This window comes from Talpa occidentalis, unplaced genomic scaffold (genome assembly GCF_014898055.3).
Source record: "Talpa occidentalis isolate TD23 unplaced genomic scaffold, MPIMG_talOcc4v2.1 talOcc4.13, whole genome shotgun sequence".
Lineage (NCBI taxonomy): Eukaryota > Metazoa > Chordata > Mammalia > Eulipotyphla > Talpidae > Talpa > Talpa occidentalis.
Window position 1 is genome coordinate 98,646,789 of NW_023601322.1, and position 20,754 is coordinate 98,667,542.

Below are 20,754 nucleotides of genomic sequence, written 5' to 3' on the forward strand. Positions count from 1 at the left end.
CAGCAGCAGAGCACACCATCGCGCGCTCAATGTCAGCTGCGGCCTTCGACACCCACAGCAAATGAGGTCGAGGGGAGATCGCGGTCTGACTGGTGTGCTGGCCGGGCCGAGGCCGGGGGAGGCTTCTTACCCATCTGCTGAGTGATGGAATCAAGTGAGTCCACGACCTCTTCCTCTTCCTGTTCTCCACAGCCTCAACTCTTTGCCCCAAATCTCGGCTACTTCAGAATGTGGCAGGAGTACCACCCCTACCAAATCAGCTCCTCGCAAGCAAGCCTGTTTTGCTCGTCTTCGCATCTCTCTCAGCACCCAATGCAGTCCTTGCCCCCAGTAAGAGCTCAAACGTTTGTCAAGTTACAGCAAGTCCAAATGCCATGTTGTCTCAAACAAACGTGCGCCAAGCGGCCGCCCTGTGACTCTACGGGTGATTCCACAGCTCCACCTCTGTGCGTGAGCTCCCTGGCCTCTGGTGAGATAACCCAAGCTCTGCTCCACTCTGAGGGCTACAAACAAATATCAGAGGAATAGCACAGGACGCCTCAGAGGCGCATCAGCTAAGGAACGATTCTACTTTAGAAATAATCAGAGATGTTTTCTAGTCATTGGTCATTTCGCAAGGATGGTCACGCTCAACAAAATGGATTTGAAAACACAATTAGCCTCGCCACGCTGACAGCCCCCGGCGGTGGGGTCAGGGGTGTCGGGCACATACATGGACCACACACACACACACACGGAGCGGACATCTCTCAGGCTGCTCTCCACCAGCGACTCAACAACCCCAGCACCCTCTTGTCAAGCAGGGTTGTAGATCAGGAAACTGTAGCTCAGAAAGGCCCAGGTAATGTGAGTGTCTCATACTGGGAAGTCAGGGGAGCCGTGCAGAACCCAGGTCTCTCTTTGACATAGCCCAGTCCCTCCTCTCCTCCACCCGGGCACCCTGTCCTCGACCCAGCCCTGCCAGCTAATCCTGTGACTGCAGTCATTATGAGGTATGTTCTCTTCCACGAATAAAATCCCATCACTTTTCTTTCCAGCACTGTCAACTTTGTTCCCGAATAGCATTGTTATTTTCCCAAATGTTTTTAGAGTTAAAGTCTCCCCTCAAAAACATGCCCTATGACGTGTGCTAATTATCTGTCAGTTCAATGTCCACTGTCTTTTTGGCACCAACTCCACCAAAGAAAATTTCACCTCAATTTGTCACTGATGTGCCATGATGGTGATTGACTAAGTGATATTTTTCACTTTGCAGAAATATCTTAGACCAGAAATGCTTTATGTATCAAAACAATGGCATGAACACGCACAACTGCTACTATACGAGCTTACATATTTTATATAATAAAAATGTCTTACCTGAGTTTTTCCATGGAGAATTAATGAAAATGAGATCTAATTCCCTCAGGTTAATGATAGGCTGGTGTTAGTAATTTCATTGATGGACTTTGCTTTTTTTTATTGGCTTCTTTAAGTATTAAAAATATAAACTCTCCTTTAGGTTAGAATGAAGGTCAATTTATTAGATTCATAACACAGGAGAAAGCAATTATAAACTGAAAGGGAAAAGTTTAATGTAGTAACTGAAATACAGGTATGAACACAATAAACACAAATCTAAGGAATGTAATTTTTCCCCAAGAGAACAATTCAAAATCACAACTAAAGTTACATTTTACTGATAGTTTTGTAAGTTATGCCTTCCAAGACATATAGATTAGCCAAAATTATTTCAAGAAATATGTTCATCTAACCTTTGAGTTGGCACCTTATCCTGGCTATTCTCTGCCTTAAGACGTAGAAAGCTGCAAAACAAATGTCCAAAAAAAGAAATTCCAGATCTTTTCTCTGTAAGGAGGCTGGACTTGGGTATTTATCAACTTGTTACATTCCGGGAGACTTACACATATTCAACTTTCAGTGCTTTTCTGAAACAAAAAAAAAAAATTCTAGGACATGTTTAAAATAGTAATATTTTAGTCACCATTTTGCCATTACAGAACATTTTGTAACAAAAATATTAACCAATAATTGAAGTGGTGCTAGTCTTTCATAGTCCAAATTCTAAATTAAAACATTTCAGACCTTAGGTGACACAGTGGCTTCCAGTGCAAATTTTCATTCTCAGAACAGTAATTTTAGGGTCAAAGAGACAGTATCCTTTAATTAAATGAGTGTTGGGTAAAATATCTGGAAAACATCAAAATTTTTGATCAACTTTAACCAAGGCTGGTAGTTTCTCAATGGACACATCTTTACTTACCTGTTTCTCACACACTGTATGTCCCCTGATCTCTCCAGATTTGGGGAGGAAATATTGACGTTTTCTCTTTCCTTCCACAGCCTTCTCTTCTTGCATGGTTGCTTTGTTTGTCAATAGCAACAAGAGTTACCGTGAAGCTTGCCCATTTCACTTGAAGATACATAAATAACCCAGCTTAATGACAGTGCCAGGGGGAAACCTGAGACACTGCTGAGCATGGGCAGGGTCCAGCAGGCCCAGGGCCCCAAATATGACCCAGAGCCTTCTCTTTTGGACACATGCCTTTCTTCCCCCTCTAAAGCACTCCATATTCACCTGAATTCTCACTTTCTTCACTGATTTGCATAATTTAAAATTGGGCGGATAGAGCCTTCTTTGGGGAATTATCAGAAGGAAAAAAATCCGAAGACCAATTTGATTGAATGAAAGCAACGATTTAAACTTCTGATCAAAAATGGTGGCTCTGTATTTTTTTTCCCTTGTTGTTTGTTTTAGTAACAAATTAGGTTTTGCTTTTATTGTTGTTAACTTTAAAAGCTCTCACCATATCCTGAGGTGGACATTTTTGTTAGAATAATGAAACATAACCGATACAATCTAAACAAAAAAGCTGAAAATGAATGAAAGAATAAATGGCAAATTATGTCCTGGATCATACATTTAGGAAAACTGCTTGATTGTGGTTCTGTGTAAGAAGGGAAAAATATAAAAGGATACCATTTCTTTAGTAGTCTTTAATTGCCAACTTGGAATAACATACTTTATGGAGGAATATAATTGCAAACAAAGCTTAATAAAGAATAACATCATTATTTTATAACTAGTAATAATAGCACCAAACACAGTTCTGTATACTTTGTTCTTATATTAGATTATCTTAAAATGGGGTCACATTTCCCTTACTTAACCTGCATCAGCCTTAGATTGACACCATAGATTGAAGTAAATTTCATGGTACTGACATGTATACCCATTAAGACTTCCAGCATCAAATTTAAAATTTTAAAATTTTAAAATTTTGCATTTTAAAACTATACAAAACTGCATTTTAAATCAAAGCTAAATTTAACTGCGAATATATTATTTCCGAAGAGTTTCTGGGGTCCAGTCTCTATTGACACACAAGAGAATTTTCATAGGCAGCCATCTTTACAATTTTTGTGAAAGCTGCCAAAAATAAATGTTCTACATACATTTTTTTTTGGTGGCATAAACCCCCTAGTGAGAAGTACTCAAATAAAGGACTCATTAGGAGCACATACTATATTTTCACTTTCTCCCAACAGAAAGTGTTTCTACAGTCACCATCACACAGAGACAGTAGTAAGGCATGCCAATGCTGCAGGGAAGCTACTCAGGTGTGATTTACAATTCTAGAACTTCCTCCTGCTACTCCAGTTCCACAGAGGGTTCTCGATGAGATTACATAGGGATACAAATAATCATCAGTCTGATGGTTTTTATGAAATCATGAATAAAAACAGGACAAACTGAACTATTTTGAGATTCCTTTTTCTTGCCTGCCAAAGACAGGTTTACAGATGCAGTCAACCCTGGGCTTTGGATGAGGAATAGGAAACACTAAGGAACCAAGGCTACTTATTATCCAAGGGTCTGTATGTATTTAACTTTATGTAAAGGATGAGAAAAACCCAAATGTTAGGTGAAGTATATGCTTTAAAAAGAAAATAATAAAGTGGACGCAGTTTCCAGGGAGCCTCCTTACAGGTGACAAATACCTGGTATACCCATGAATGGTGACGTTCCCCTGACACTGTACTTCTCTGAACGCTAATCTTCCGCTGGAAAAGGTAATGACTCTTAAACGCTCTCTATACCCCAACCTTAAACTTCTCTGTATTTCTCATAACCAAAGAAGTTCTTGTTAGCTCAGCAAACTCAATTCACACACAACCTCCAATTCTGCACTTTTATAATATAACCAATATCCGGGACAGCAGGTCCCGGGAATAGGAAAAGCATTATGAAATTGAAAGCCTCCACTTTCAATCCATTCCAATTACAGAATTCATCAGACCACAACAGAAGATTAAATAACAGAATAATTAACACCTTTATAAAGGATTTCTTCAAAGTTAATTTTTTCCCACAAATTTAACTGTTTCAGAAAAGAATCCTGCCTTCACTAGGAATATCTTAATTCCTGGTCACACACAGACACCCAGAGATACGGAACTTTCTAATTCACCTGCGATTTTAAGTCACCAAGACTTTGGAACCACCACTACGTATGTGAAATACCATGAAGTATATATGTGATCATAGGAAGTTGTGGCAATTTACCCAGTAGAAATGGCTACCATATTAAGTATATGCAACAGTAAATCAACCCTAAATATCAATGGATCATTAAAAAAAATACAACTAAGCATGGGCTGCAATTTGTGTTTTCCAGCTAATGATCAATGTTTTTGTTACTTGCCAGCATGCAGACATATGGGAGAGAATTACCAACTAACCCACAAAATCCTAACACTGAAATAAAACAGGAGGGAGAAAAGGCTGTAGAAAATTATTTTCTGTGCCAGGAAGCCTGTATTTGGAATGTCTACGGATGGAGTTCGTTTCTATAAATTTAGTAACACCCACCTTTGACCATTCAGGGATCTTTCAGAGAAACTAAGTTTGAAAATAAGACTAATGATGTTTTAAAAACATTGGTTTTGCCAAAGTAAACATAAACACAGACATTTGCAATTGCTTCTTCCTTTGTATACGTTAGCAAAAATTGAAATTGTGATACATAGTCCCTAAAATTTCAGAAGTCAATGATCTCTACAAAGGCAGTCCTGAGAAAGCAGTGTTAGCCTGGGAAAGCTGACACCACTCGCCTGCAGAATGAGCAAGAGATATTAAGCAAATCAAGTGTTCAGCTTTACAATCTGGCTGACCTGAGTTGATCCACATAGTGCCCTTCATCTCCAGCCGGCTCTCCCCAGCATCTGGAACCTACCTCGGCTGTCTCCAGCCTTCCCTTTAAACATGGCAGAAAAGGGGCACTTCTCAGTAACCCCAGGAAGGGAAAAGGGTGCTTTTGCTCCTAAATCAATTACCACATTCTGAAGCTAAGAGAGCAGTTATTCACATCTCTTTCCTCCCCCATCAGTTAGGATAACTGCTGATTTAACGGTGTTTTGTGAGGTTAAGTCAAACCAGAAATCTTGGGGGAATCCACAGGGAAGGGGGCGGGACAGAGAGATGTTGCTTCTACTTCACCACACACAACATGCAGGCGGTGTTGGACTCCCCGATGCTGGCTTAGTAGGTATTTTTCCAGGAATCCTGTTATAACCTTAATTATGTTGACTAGTGGCAATCAGGTGATGAAAACAGAAAACTTGAAAACCAGCTTCAGAGCAAAATTTCTTTAGATTTAACTTTACTTAATGGAACTATATTTGTGACATGTTAGTTTTTTAGTAACTCAGGGTAGATTTGACAGCACATCCCCTGGTAGGGCCACAGGGACGCATGTCCATCCAGTGAGGCTCATGCCCCTGGGGCTCTCACAGGTTTCAGGCAGTCATTGACATCCCTTGGCAAGTCCTAGGTCAGAAGATTTAGGCCATGCTCCATTATCGCTGGGAAATCATCATCTGTTTGATGAGATCTTGGCCGTGGCAGTAACCAGGTTAAGGGCCACAAGGAAGTCTGAACAGCCACACCCAGAAGCCATGCCCTGCTCACCCCACTCCAGAAAGGCCCCCATGAGAGTCTTTCAGAACGAGCTGTGGGGAAAGCTAGGACTTCCCCCAAATGGTGGGGGTGCTTTTCCCTGTCAAACCCATGAATTCTAGCATCAGCATCACTTTCCTGCTCCTTTGGCTACCAGAAGCTCAGAGCCAGACTCTCAAGTGCCTTCAGAGCCCTGCGTACACACACCAGCATGTCAACAGTTCTCCTCCCAACATCGGACTCTTTACTATGCCTTTCCCCCTTCTTCCCCCGTGTTGTGTTAATTTTACTCTCCTTTCCTACCACGTGCATGCCGGCGAACCTCTTCCCACCCTCCCCCAATAAGGTAGGACCAATCCAACAGAAATAAAGGAATCCATTCTTTTTCTCTTTTATGGTATCTTCTAAGAAATCAAAAATAGAAAGTGACTGAATAGAAGATTTCTATTCTGTAATGTCCATGATTTAACCTTCCCTATGCTACATATATTATAGAAGAAAATGTGTAATAATAACCTGAGGGTCCTGCAGTTATGATGCTTAAGCTGTCTCTGTCATGCCCACGTCTGCACGTGATATGGTGGTGATGGCTAGGAGGCGATAACCACCGCAGCACACTGCAGAAAACAATGTGCAAAACCGCTAAGGAGCAGGCCTGGGGACCTGCAGAACTTAAGTGTGGGGTATCTATGTAATGGCATCCCATAGAGCCACATGAAAGAGGTTACATGAATGCATGGACTGGTCTCTGAGACATAATCTTATACAAAAAAAGAAGACAGGGAATAGTTCTTGCCTCACGTTATTATAGTCTTATGAACAAGGAAAATTTATCAATCTGCAAAATGAATAGGAAAGTGGTTGCTTGTTGGGGCTGGAACTAGTAGAAGGAAAACAGATTAGAATGTTATTTTTGCTGCCTTCTCCAGTCTTTATTTTTTTTTAAAAGATGATTTAAGTATATAGTTGAAATAACTGGAATAATAAGTAAATAATAATAAGTAATAATAATAATAAGTAATAATAAGTAAAACTATTTTAACAGTTGATGAAATTTTTTTTATCACAACAGGACAGGTGTCCCCCAAAACCTTATTCTGATATCAAAATTCTACACGCTCCTCTCTAATACATCAAGTCTAGGGGAAAACCAAATGCAATAGACAAAATTGTAAAATCTAAGGCTGACCTATATATATATATATAATAAAAGGGTCAATGAATTGAGTGATTCCTCAAAGAATGCATGTGCATTTCTCACAAGGAAAAAAGGCCTCACAGCCAAAGGGGAAAGAAACACACTTAGGTGGCAGGAAGCCAGGAGGTGATCCTAGCAGATCTCACCATCCTCCCGGCGTCAGCCAGTGCCCACAGTCCAGGAAAAAACAGGAATAGTGGAGCGGATGGAGCTTCATTTGTCACAGGGACATTTGGGGAAGAGCAGGCATGAGAGCACACCCGAATCAAGCAACAACTCAGATTCTGGATCTCTGACACAGCATCAGATTACTAACATAGATCATGTGACCACTGTCAAAAGTTATCATGCAGAAGAAATACTAGAACCTGATGAAAACTTTCCACTGTATGGTTGAAGTTGCTTATTTGGGAATTGTTTGCATTAGTAAAAGATTATAATCAACATAAATGGCCACCAGGAATAGACTGGTGAACACACCAGGGGGTAGCCACACAGTGGCTGATGGGGTGAGCAGGCCCTGCCTGTGCTGCAGGGCAAAGGCCTCCCGAGATGCATTAGTAAGAAGAGAAGCCAGGTGCACGTAGTAGGACTTCATCTCACAAGAGAGGGTGGGGAGAGAGAGGAAATTGCCTGTATGTATAAATATATTTGTGAGATCACACGGACAACTGGTGCTCTGAGAAGAGGTATTTGAGGAAATGAATGTGCATTCTCTTACAAAAGAAATCTTTTTAAAAGACTGGTAAGGAAAAATTCAAACATGTGCAAAATCTGTGGGAAAGGAACAAAAATACTGGTGTGAGGTAGTGGTTGGGGGTCTGGGAGTGGTAAGGCCCCTTCCTCTCCGGGGCAAACACTGCCCATTACCCCTGAGGGACTCGGCCCTCCGTGTCACCAGACGGCCATCCTAAAAGCATGCAGCTGGCCCAACATGCATGAAATGTGGGCCCCACAGACCCAGAGGCCACCCCACTGGGCGGCACGCACACATGTGAAGAGGGCAGCCGCTACACGTACTGTGCCGTGACTTCACCTCATGATGTCTTGGCACCAGTGCAGGTGTCTGATATCCCTCAAACATGTCTGGGCCCCTGGAACACGGCAGTGTATGTGTGCAATAGTTCATTTCCCAAAATCTACATAAAGAGCGACTGGCTCGGGTAAAGAGTTATTGTCTGACATTTCTCCAAAGAGGAAATGCAAATGGCCAACAGGTATATGGAAAAAGTTCAACATCCCTTATCATCAGGGAAATGCAAATCAAAACCACTTTGAGATACCACCTTACACCAGTGAGAATGGCACATATCAAAAAAACTAGCAACAACAAATGTTGGCGAGGATGTGGTGAAAAAGGAACCCTCCTACATTGCTGGTGGGAGTGCAAACTGGTCCAACCACTATGGAGAGCTGTCTGGAGGCTCCTCAACTTACTAAAAATGGAGCTGCCGTACAACCCAGCAATACCACTACTAGGGATCTACTCAAAGGACCCAAAAACATTGATTCAAAAGAACACCTGTACCCCTATGTTTATTTGCAGCACTATTTTTACAATAGGTAAAACCTGGAAACAACCCAAATGCTCAAAAATAGATGACTGGATCATGAAGATGTGGCATAGATACACAATGGAATATTATTCAGCAATCAAAAAGATAAACTCATGCCATTTGCAGCAACGTGGATGGAGCTAGAAGGAATTATGCTCAGTGAAATAAGCCAGAAGAAAAAAGAAAAATATTGGATGGTTTCACTTAAAGCAGGAATATAGAGGAGCCAAATAAGACATCAGTGTAAAAAAAATAATAACAGTACAAAGAAAAAGACAATTATAAATCAAAGACATACTGCAGGGGAGGAGGAAGGAGAAGGATCAGAGGGAGGGAGGAAGGAGCACAGCGGACTGGGGTGATAGTGCACTGGTGAAGAAAACTCTATGGGGACTATACCTGAGGCGGTGGGGGGAAGCAAATATTGTTTAAAAATGAACAATGATGTGGGCCTCCCCGGTGGCGCAGCGGTTGAGCGCTGGGTTGGGAAGCTGCCCACAGCCTTTACAGTGCCGGTTCGATCCCCGGCCTAAGGTGAGGGTCCCACATGTCGTGCAGACCTCTCCTGCCGCCCGCTGCTCCCCTCAGTCTGCCTGCTCTGCTCTCCACTCTGGTGAATTCTCTCACCCTCCTGTGCTTCTGACTGTGCCCAGTGCTTGTATAAATAAATAAATGTTTTTTAAAAAATGAACAATGATGTAAAAAATAAAAAAAATTAAAAAATTATAAAATATAGGCAAATTTTAGTAAGATAAAAAACTGTCCTTCCAAAGCCAAATCTGCAGACGTTAACTACTATAAATATTTTGTTATTTCCTATATGGGGAAGGGTATATATCTGTAAATTAAACATTTTTAACAAAAAAAAAGTGTTATTATCTGTTTCAGATGTTAGATCTGAAACAGATTTTCAAAACAGCATAAAAAAATTAAAGCGCACATCACTTTCATATGATTACTTGTCCAAGTGAGGATATTTTCATAAACTGGGTTAAAGGAAATCATTATCTTTTAAAAAAAGCATCACACAGATATTCTATCCATTGCAGCCGCCCAAGCAGGGATGGCTGGGACAAGTACAGTCGTCAGAGCTTGTCCCAAACGTCCAGGCAGCAAACACAGGATGGTCCTCAGGCCAGGGCTGTCCCTGGAGCTCCAGGGGCAGGTCCTGAGGTGGGGACCTAGGGTAGCCCTAGCAGCTGGACTTGTAGCTACTGGAATGTTCCCTTAATGTGGTCCGACTTCTGGGCTTGAGAAGTACTAAGATTTCTGAGACACAGAGGTGAAGACCTGGCCAGACACACTTTACAAGGGGATATTAGGAAATGAGTAGCTGTTGATAGTATTATACAGAGATGAGTTGTAGTGGATGACATGAAAGAACAAAGTAATTTCTGTGAAACTCAACTCTGAAGACTACACGTTCTCTCATGGAGTTCTGTCTGGAGAGGTCCCACATCTTCGACACAGTTTACTTTGGAGTCTGCATTCCAAGGCCACTTGACATTACCCCAAGTACATGGTGTCCTTAAATAACCTTTTCCCAGAAAGTGGTGGCTGAGTACCTTAAATCAAAAACTTCACTTCCTAGGGACTGGAGGGCAGGCTTTAATGCTGAGAGCAGTTTGGAGCCTGCACACTGCCTTGCTTTGATTTCTGCCTCAAAAGAGAGCCTGACTCTGCATTCTCCCCCCACAGTTAGAGACAGTGAATCAAGATGAAATCAGGGCTTGTGCTCAGTCTATAAAGCAGCCCCCAGCCCTGCGGAACCTCTCCCCGTGGCTGGAGGCAGCACAAACTGCCCCAGACCCCAGATGTGCCCAGAGGGCACAGGATACATACAGGAATAAAAAAAAAAAATCACTTTCTTGACCAAATACTAATCCACACTTCAGTGGGGGTGCCTCACAGTTGGTCACAAATGGAAGGACAATCACTATGATTGTGGAGATTTCATAAGAGGACTTTTAAGTCAGTCCTCCTACTGCTTACCCACTCCTGATTATTTTCAAGAAATAGTCACAATTGGGCCCCCCTGGTGGCCCAGGGGTTAAGTCTCAGCACTATCACCAGACACTGTGACCTAAGTTCCATCCTGGCCAGGGAGCTAACCCACATTGTGCAGTAGACCTCTCCTGTCTCATCCGCTGCTCCCCTCAGCAGGGTAATTTACTCAATCCTTCTGTTCTGCTCCCCACACCTCTGGCCTACACCCCAGCTCTTCTATGCCAAAAAAAAAAAAAAAAAAAAAGGAAAAAATAGCTTTAAAAAAATTTTCAAAATCTTAAAAAGCCAAGAAAAATATAACCTGTATACCATGTGGCTAGAGACATAAATCAATGGGAGCAAAAATTAGTAAACCATGTTCCATTTATGAAGCTGAATTTCTGAACCCAGATACAAGTAATGAGTGAACTATGAAATTTAACTCTTGACTAGATTAAAAGTCTCTGCCTAAACTAATAGCCTTCCGCATCTGACATACAGAAAATAGTTCAACGATTTGCTTATCTTTCCAGCAGTGTACAATCACTAGCCAGTTACAGACATTATCCAACCAAATATCTTCCGAATGACTGCTTCTCAGTCACTAACTATGTTGCACCCACAGGTAAGGTCCTCGAGCACTGACAAAATTCCCATCTGACATGGCGTTTGCACAGCTTAGCCTTGCTAACTGAGGTTTAACATCTTTGCCAAATCTCCCTAGAGAAAGGAGCCTCGTGGCTCATCGAGATTGCCTTAGCCCTAGGAAGGTCAAGAACCAGAGTTCAAGGCCGGGTCTTGGGAAAAGAATTGCCTGCTTTGGGGATCAATGAGCTTAGGAAGTAAGTAGCTTTGTGGAAGGCCAGGGCCAGTTCTAGTTTGCATTTTGTGCGCACCTCCAGAAAGAGCTTTCACAAGAACATTGTTGCCACAGTCAAATCAGCAAGTCAACAGAAAGGCAACCACATAGGAATATAATATCCAAACACAGCCATGTACCTAGGAAACCCCCCCCACCCCGCATCCCCCCTCTACCCTGTGAAGGAAGGGCAGAGCAGGTGAGGATGTGAAGCAGCTTATCAGGTACAAAGGGCAGGGCCCCCCAGGTACCCAAACTATGTTTGGCTTTTCCTTGTAGCCACAGGACAAGCGGCTTTTACAATGAGGTGGACAGCCCCTGAGAAATCAGTCACAGAAACCCCCACCTGGTAGGAAGACATGGTTAAAAGGAAAATGAAGTGTGCCGTTAACTGACGCAAAAGGAGTGGAATAATTACAGAGCAAGACAGAGATTCTTGTTCTGAACGCAAGAAGAACACGCCACTTGTCAACAAAGAGCCTGTTGACTGTCAATCAAACTAAAGCCCAGGATCAGCAGAAAATCAAAACCTGAACTTTTGGTATGTAGATTGTTTATGAGTCAAGAATACAAAAGAAAGCATCAGAGCAAAGAGAGAAGTCAAGGCCAGAAGGGAATGGAGGCACGACCCGCCCACTTCTGGATCAGTCCTGCTTCCCAGTTGGCCGGTGGGGATGTAGACACAAAGCTGGGTGCAGGGCAGTGGGCGGAGGGCAGCAGGACCGTGCCCAGGCCTGCTGAGGGCCCCGCTGTGATCTTCCCTCTTCAGTGCCGCAGGGAAGACTGGAAGTTGAGCTAAGTGTGGCCTTGTGGCTGCACAGAGTGCACGCTGCCTGCTGGCAGGCCCACAAGTGACATGGAAACGCAGCCCATTGCGTAACCAGGTACATTTGACTCTCATGATCAGCGTGGACACACCCCACAACTGAACGGGAAAACACCCACAGTGTCTCACGGTGTTGACATGATCCACAGGGTGAAGGTGTGAGCCCCCCACACCTTGCGCACACCTAGTGGGTAGGAGGAGGCTGGTACACAGGTGGGAATCGCTTCCTGTCACTGTGCTGTGATGATTCCAAGGAAAGCATCGAGCAAATCACACTGGCAAAAAAGAATGGGGCAGCTTTGCTAAAAGGAGGGAAGAAAAGAAGTGCCTCCTGGGCAGAAAGGCAGACACAATTTTCACACTGAACTTCCCAGAAGCGCTTTCGAATTCGCACAGGTGCCCTATCTGCAGGGGTGGCCACCATGAGAGCAAGGGTTTCCTCGGAGGAGCAGAGCAACAGGTCCTGATTTTACAGGAACTGCCTCTTTTTGATGCTTATCTTTGAACACAGCTCCCCTCATTCCTCTATCTATTCAGAGGACAACCAAGATGGGGGGCTCTGGCTGACAAGAGAGCCTGGACATCAATGGTTCCAAGGAACACAAGGGAACACCTGTCTTTGACCTCACTTTTATAGCTTTGCCATCCATGGCATAATGGGAAGCGTCATCTGGCCACCTGAATTTATTTATTTTTTTTTTTAGAGGCATGTTTTTATTTATTTGTTTGCTTGTTTTTTTTTTTTTTTTGTTTATACAAGCACTGGGTACAGTCAGAAGCTGGGAGGGTGAGAGAATTCACCAGAGCCAGAGCGGGGAGCAGAGCAGGCAGAAGGACCAAAGTACACTGCTGAGGGGAGCAGCGGGCGGCAGGAGAGGTCTGCGCGCCATGTGGGACCCTCCTCCGGTGGCCGGGGAGCAGCCGGGGATTGAACCGGCGCCGCAGAGGCCGCGGGCAGCTTCGCAACCCAGCGCTCTACCGCTGCGCCACCGGGGAGGCCCTTGAATTTAATGGCATTTAATTGCCACAGAGAACCCTGCAACCACATCCTATGTTGGCAGCAGAGAGGCAAAAATTCCTCTATCATGCCTAAAGAAGCAAGAGCCCGAAGCCCCATCCCGCCAACTTTCACTGGTGCTATTTCTTCCTGTTCCTTTGGCTCCCCCAACACACGTCATGTTCACTCTGTGCCAGGAAGACTCTTAACAGCTTTACCAACAGTACCTCACTTATACCTTGTTCCAGTCCTGTGAAGTGCTGGGCTATTTTTGAGAGAGACAAACAAAAGTCCAGAGAGGTTGAATGACTGGATAAGGGTCACACAGCAAATCAGAGGTTGGACTGAATGAAAGTCAGGGAGTCTAGCTCCTGAGTCTACATTCCCCTCCATCATGCTGCCTCTCAAGCCGTCACCAAATCCAGGGGGAGAGAATGTGGAGCTCATGCAGGAACACCTTACACATTCTACACTTGCATTTCAGTAATGAAATGGTACAGCTTCCTCAGATTCTTGAGAATTAACAACAAGATAAAAATGCGATCCAGTACTAGACTGACTACCTGCGTCAGAGCCCTCTGTTTTCTAGGAAAGTTACTCTAAGAAGTGCAATGCCAGGAAATCCCTAGGATGTTTATGTTTTGTGCCGTCACTGCGACTTTGAAAGGTCTCCACACTCAAATTCAGAATTGCCAAGCAGGGTGTACAGAGAAAATGTAATTACGTGGTATGGAGAAAGAGAACAGCCCTGGGGGTTCTTTCCAGGGACTCCACAGGTGATGAGCCTCCAGGAGACAGCAGAGTTTGCTCCCTGGAATTCTTTGTGCACATCTGGTGGAGGGCTTCTGGGGGCACCTCCCCGGCCTCGGGTTCTCAGCGCTGCTCCTAGGCCAGCAGGGTCAATGAATGGATGCACTAGCTGCTTGCCACTACTTCCAGGGCATTCTGCCAGGGGAACAGGTCCTGCGGGGGGTGGGGAGATGTGGGGGGATGAAAGTACCCCACAGTACTTTCACACTCACTCTGGAAATCTCCTAAATCAACAGCAAAGGATCAATCTGCAATCCCGCAAAGAAACTACCCACTGATTACTGGGGAGAGGAATGTGTAAAGGGGTCTGTCAAGGCTGGACCTTCACACCCTTCATATTCCACACCTGGTGCCACTGTGCAAACACTCACAACACTGTGCCCCGAGTGGCAGAAGACCACACCCCTGCACAATTCTGCTCTTTGGTCACCTTCCTTTTAAAACAACATGGACTAGAGTCACCTGGGGTGAAACAGCCCTGCCCCACGCCTCGGTTAGCTGGAAACTGGGTCAGCATCATCTCCCTCTATGGAAACACACAATGGCCCTGGGTGCCAGAAGTCTGGCCAGGGGCTTACAGGAGGGAGACAGAGGACATTTGTCAGTCCCCTTTGTCTTCCCAGCCCCAGCCAGAGATGGTGACCTGTGACTGACCCTTCCCCTCCCTCAGTCAGGTAAGGAGTGACTTCACTGCAATTCTCCATGTTAGAAGAGCACCTGAGGGAAAGCCTGATGGGCAGCCCTTAACTTCACCCTCCTGCCCACACCTCCCCCACCCGTGCCACTCCACTGAGCCCCTTCTTCCAGCAGCCACACGCTGGCTGTGACACCCCCACTTCTCATTAGCCCTGCCAGTCCATCATTGTAGGCCCCCCCTGGAAATTGACTTGATCGCTGATAGATTTTTTCGTAGAAGCGGGATAGAATTTGAGATCCAGATAAAATGTTGGAAATGAATTCCGCAGACTCCTATGAGTTGGCTCCAACTGTTAGCATGAAAGCGTCTACCTGTGATCCTGGAAAAGCAACCAGCGTCCTGACCTGGCACTGACTGCATGAGGTAGGTGCTTACGGGACTTCAACAAGAGGCTTTTTAATTGGGGTTACTGGCTGCAGTGGGGAGGGGTCCATTTAGAACCCCTGCAAAGCAATCTCGCTTCAAAAAAAAAAAAAAAGATTGACAAATAGGCCACTATACACAACAGCCATGGCAAAGGCTCCCTCAGTGCTATCAGGTTCAGAGGTATTTAATGTAAATACAGTCTAGACTCATTATCTTAGCCCCATCTCAGCCCCGAGCAAAGATTAAGTCTGATGAGAAAAAAGGCGCTGGAAAAATCAGCGACAAATGCTAAAATGGGCACCCTAGCCGGTTCTGCGTGAACAGCACACCTGGCCTCTTCCTACAGCTGGTTCCGGGGGGCGGGGGCAAGAGGCACAATGAGAGGCAGTGACTGCACCTGAAGATGCCATGCAGAGTCGCACCTGCAGGCCATGCTGGGCAGCCAGGGCCGGGGACCCCAGCAGACTGACAGGAAAGCCCCTCCCGCCTCCCGGGGAGCCAGGTCCCCAGGCAGGATACTCACGCTGACACTGTCCCCAGGACTGGCGGGCCCAGCCCCAGCAGCAGTCAATCCTCCCGCCATAGCGACACAGGCCAACGGATGACACTATCTGCCTGGGCCACCTACCAAACAGAAAGAGGCAAAGTAAATACAGACACTCTTGCAATTGAAAACAATTTCCTCTTGGTTATTAGGTTAGAAAAAAAGATGCTTCAATCACAGCCAACAGTTTTCTACCAACTCCTTCGTACCAACTTCTACCAACTCCTGCAGAAATTTAAGGATCAAACACCTTCAGGGAAATACTTCTGCTATGATCTATTTTCAAATTTCAGACTTACGAACACCCCACACAGAAGTGGGGGCGGCGGAGCAGGAGTGGGTGGGGGCGAGGATGCTTTCCGAAATGGAAAGAGCAACAGCCACAAAGCAAGGCTTCCCAAGGAGGCCACTCAGGCTCAGAGGGGGTTTTTGAAGCTGGAAATAAACAGGTTCCTCAAAGACCCACACCTGTTACAGGGGGAAGCCAATTTGGGCTGATTCATCAGCAACTGAAAGGCATTAAGGAAAACAAGCCTGCCTTATGCAAAGGGGAGGTGTGGTCAGAGAGGGGGACGCGCCTCAGCATTCAATGAAACACAACCCTTTCTGTGTAGGACTCTGGCTGCAAAAGTCCCCCCCCCCCCGAAAAATGCACCAGAGAAACAAATCTAAATGAAACCAAGGAGCGTTCAAAGTGTGGCTAACATCTCAAGTGTCCTTGTGGTTTGAAACTTCCCTCAATCAGCAATCCCCACTGTGGAAGGTAAATTAGGAATCCAGAGGCGTTCCAGTTGGGGACACCCGTTTATCCTCAGATTCCACCTTATTTGGTCCATCTTTTCCTTGTGTAGGTGCACACCTAAATGACCCCCTCCCCATATTTTTCCTGGCTGTTTGTAGGGTAAGTGAAAAGGTGTCACGTGTTCCCACCCGCCTGTCATTAGCGTTGACGATGGAGCCCCATGGTCCTGCATGCATGCTTGATGGCGGAGACCTGGAGTAGGGTGTGGGCATGCACAGGTGGGCACACCTGGGCTGAGCCGCGGCTTATAAGGGCGTCGTCACAGAGACGCCAGCAGAAGCAGAACCACGAGAGAATGACAGAGAGCCCAGAAAGCGTGAAGCTTCTCCCGGGGCTGGGAGGCCTGCCAGCCTGCTGGACCCCTGCCTGCCCTGTACCTGGAAAAAGCTCACTAAGAGCCTGAAAAGCCACCAGGGGCTCCAGGACTCTCCTTTACCCGTCTGCTGGGATCACAGAGATCCTGCTCTGGGCCCTTCCTGCCTCTACACTGGTGTACACATTTAAAGCTCCACTAGACTTTTAAGGTAATGATGCAAGTCGTTTCCTGTTGCAAATGTGCGTGCACCCCCTCAGCACTCCAAGGTGAACAAAGAAGAGCCTTCCAACTTTTCCGCGTCTTGCCCTGGTGGCTAATCCACCGTTTCTTCAACTCCTAGTCTTTTCAGTTCTCCATTACTTTATCATCCATCATGCCCCCAAGCCCTAGTAACAAAAAAATTCTAGTTCCTCCCACCAGGTGGGAAATCGGCGGCCGCAGCTTTTGCCTGGCGCACCCCGGGCCCCCGCGTCCCCTCCAGGCACGAGAAAGCCAATCAATCGTGGAATCGATTCGTTCCGAGATTGCAGGAGGAACAGGTGCGGCGCTGTTTGGGCTGCGCCGTCCCGGAGGTGCTGGGGCTGGGGGCAGGGCGGCTGCGAGGCGGCGGGGCGACCCGGGTCGCCACCTCTCCCGGGGCTCCAGCCGGTCGCTGCGCGAGCAGCAGCGGCCGGAGCGCGGGGCGCGTGTGGGGTGTCGTGCGCAGAGAGGGGGTGCCCGAGCACGCGCTGCACGCGCCCGGAGCGGGTCCGCGGCCGGGAGACCGCGCGGCCGCCGAGCGGGGCTGAGTGACAGGGAGCCGGCCCGGGCGGCGGGACCTGTCAGAGCACGCCCGCCGCAGGCAGGCTCGCCAGGGCTGGCCGTGCGCGCGCCCTCGCCGGCACCGTCGCACTCGCACACGTGGCGCCCCCCTCTCTCCAAGAAAACCGAGGGGAAAGCGCACAGGTGCGCCCGGGAAGCCCCCGCGCCGGCCCGCCCGCCCCCTTTGTGCGACGGCCCGGGGGCTCCGGTCGGCCCGGGCCCCGGCAGCCGCCCCGCCGGAGCGTCGCGGGGCTGGAGGGGGGCGGGTCCTCGCCCGGGCCAGGCCCCGGCGTGCCCTGGGCTCCGGCGCTGCGCTCGCGCCTCGGAGCCGGTCCCGAGCCCGGGGCTCCAGCCTCCCTTTTGCCCGTGGGGCGCGCCCTCCTGCCGCGCGGGTGGGGAGAGCTGCTCGACGGCCCCGAGGCTCGGGACCCGAGCCGTGCCTCGGACCCAGCCGGCCCCGGGCACAGGGCACCCCAGCACAGCGGGCGTGCGATTCGCGCGGGGGCGGAGGCGCCCCGGAACCCACTCACCTCCCGTCGAACTCGGCGGCCGCCTGCAGGTAGAGCGAGGCCCCGAGCACCAGCACCGGGAGGACACCCATGTCGGCGGCGAGGGCCGAGGGTAAGTCGGGGTGCCGGCGGACGAGCAGGGGCGCGCACGGCTCCCGGGAGCTGCGGCCGCCGCGGCTGCTGCTGCCACTCAGAGGCCGGCGGCGCGGCGCGCGGTCGGCTCAGGTCTGCGCCGCGGCGCCCGGAGCCCCTTCGGCTCCCTCCCCGCGAGGGAGGCGCTGCAGGGGGAGCTGCCGCCCGCGGGGCCGGGAGGGGGCGGGGGGCGGGGGGCGCGCGTGCGCCGGGCTGGGCGCTGGCCGCCCCGGGCGAGGGGTGAGGGCGCCCGGCCCCTGGGCGGGAAGCTTCTGCGGCGGGGCGCTGGGGGAGGCGGTGTCTCTTGGGGGCCAGCCAAGCGGGTGAGCCTCAGGCTGCGAGGAAAGTTGGCAGCCTGGCCTGGGCGAGGGAAAGCGGGGTGCTGCGCAGGCCAGGCGCGGGGGAAGCGGGAGGCCGCGGCGAGGTGCGCGCTCCACGGTTGCCGCCCCAACAGGTGGCGGGCGCGGGCAGCGGCCTTTCGCGGGAGGGTGGGGGCGCCCCAGACGCCAGGGGTTTATGGGGCTGGGGCTGAGCGGCGTCTGCATTTAGCGAAACCACAGCACGACTTGGACAAATTAGCAAAGGCAAACTCCGGGAGTCTGCTGCTCCCGCAGAGTTGGCAAAGGCGTGTTTTTTATTTTGTAACAACCGAAAGAAATGTCTGGCTCCGCAGCGGAGCTGTGAAGAAGAAACGTGGAGAGCGTTGCTACCTCCGCCAGCAGCAACACTCCCCGCACATCAGCCGCACAGTGAAGGTGGCCCCCCAAGGCTTGAGACGCCAAAGAGGGGGGAAGGAGGCCGTTTTTCACAGCAGATTGATGTTGCACAGATCAGCCAGCAACCACTGTGACCAACCTACCCCTGCTGCTGCTGCATGGTCCTCCAAGGCTGTATCACAGGGAAACCCTCAATTGTGCCAAAAGGCATGTTAAAACCAAAGTCCGACTGAGTCACCCCACTTTTCAAATCCCACCCGAACTACACCCCAGTGCAGTCATCTGCCTGCTCCCACACCTCACACTGCAGACATTCCCCTGCTTTCCCTCTCCATGGCCTCCTCCCTGCCTTTCTGGAAGGTTCCAGGCATAGGCCTGCTTTAGGGCTGCTGACTAGCTGTTACTTGGGCTTGAAGCCAGGTATCCGCGGGGCTCACCTCTGGCTACTTTGTCTTTGCTCAAAAGTCAGCTCTTTGAGAGCAATCTGGCTCCCCTATTTAAAATGGCCACCTGCCCCTCCTGGATGACCCTGACTTATCTACTTCGTGTCCTGTCCAGACTGCTCACCTCCCAGTTCACCATATAATTGCCTACTTGGTTGTTTATATAAACTGCTTATATATGATCTATATACTTGCCTATTTATATATTTGTCTTTTATATACACATACACACTTGTATATAATTTGCTTATTTCTTGCTTGTGAACAATGCAATGCCTGGCACATCTGTAGGTGGCTCCGAGCTGTTTATTGACTGTAACATTAGAACGTTTTTCTCTTTTCTTTTTGAGGTTTCTTCACCGTCACAGTTTTAGTGGAAAGTTCCGTGGCAGGATGACCTCACTATCCTGATCTCTTAGTGTCTAGAAAAAGGAATTTTCTACAAGAAAAGGAAAAACTAATGGTTTCAACTTATATGACTCTTTGATTTCCAAGTTGTTTTCTGTTAGCAAAACATGTTTCTATTTTAATCTCAGGAAATATCCATGCCAATGCAGGCTGGAGACATTATTTTAGGCAAACAGCTTGGTGTCATCCATTTCAGATCTTTCTAATGAAGTCCAAAAATGTAGGAGTCAAAATATTTTTCCTGCACAAAATCAAATTTTGTAAGTGTAATGTAGGCTTGGTTCCAGGCTCCAGTGCTATCTGGACCATTTTCTTTGTTTGGTGGCTCCCAGGTTGGATGTGCACATAAGTCCCAGCAGAGCGATGGTTAGGGAGAAGGGGCTAGCCTGCAGGTTAGAACTGGACGTGGAGGGAAGGCAGGAAAAGACATGGAGAACAAAACAGGGCATAGCCGGAGCGAAGAAAAGCGGACTGCCCTCTGCCTGCCACTGTGACTTTTGTCCATGTCTTTTCTTTGGCCCAGAAAACATTCCGTCCTTCTTGTGGCCACGACCTTTGGGGCCAAGCTCCGCTGACACTCACTCCGGGAAGCCTTTCTGACTGAGGGCTGCGCAGATACTCCAGCTGCGTGGGCTTCTATATCGCTCTGAGTCCTGAAGTAACCCTTCAAGCACTGCGCTGTGACTGCTGCTCGTAGCTTGCAGACTGTCATCTCACACAAAGGAGAGCCCGGGCACTCGCTGCAGCATCCCCTGGGCCCAGCACAAAGCGTGGCGCAAGGCTTGAGTTCAGCGAGTATGAAATCAGTTGTACTGGCTTGAACTGAATT

General features: G+C 47.9%; 1 protein-coding gene across 4 annotated transcripts in view; it reads right to left on the bottom strand.

Annotated features, from left to right (window-relative positions):
* NPNT (nephronectin) overlaps positions 1-18,370 on the bottom strand; it is a 57,187-nt gene extending 38,817 nt beyond the window's left edge. For 2 of the 4 annotated variants that reach the window (XM_037509591.1, XM_054694587.1), the window contains exons 1-3: positions 18,248-18,370; positions 15,778-15,878; positions 1,755-1,805 (exon numbers count right to left, since the gene is read on the bottom strand). In XM_037509591.1, the coding sequence (XP_037365488.1) occupies positions 1,755-1,805; positions 15,778-15,878; positions 18,248-18,318 (223 nt within the window). In that variant the 5' untranslated portion in view covers positions 18,319-18,370. The remainder of the gene's footprint in view (positions 1-1,754; positions 1,806-15,777; positions 15,879-18,247) is intronic. The other 2 variants (XM_054694589.1, XM_054694588.1) reach the window with 1 other exon arrangement.
* Between the last annotated feature and the right edge of the window lie 2,384 nt (positions 18,371-20,754).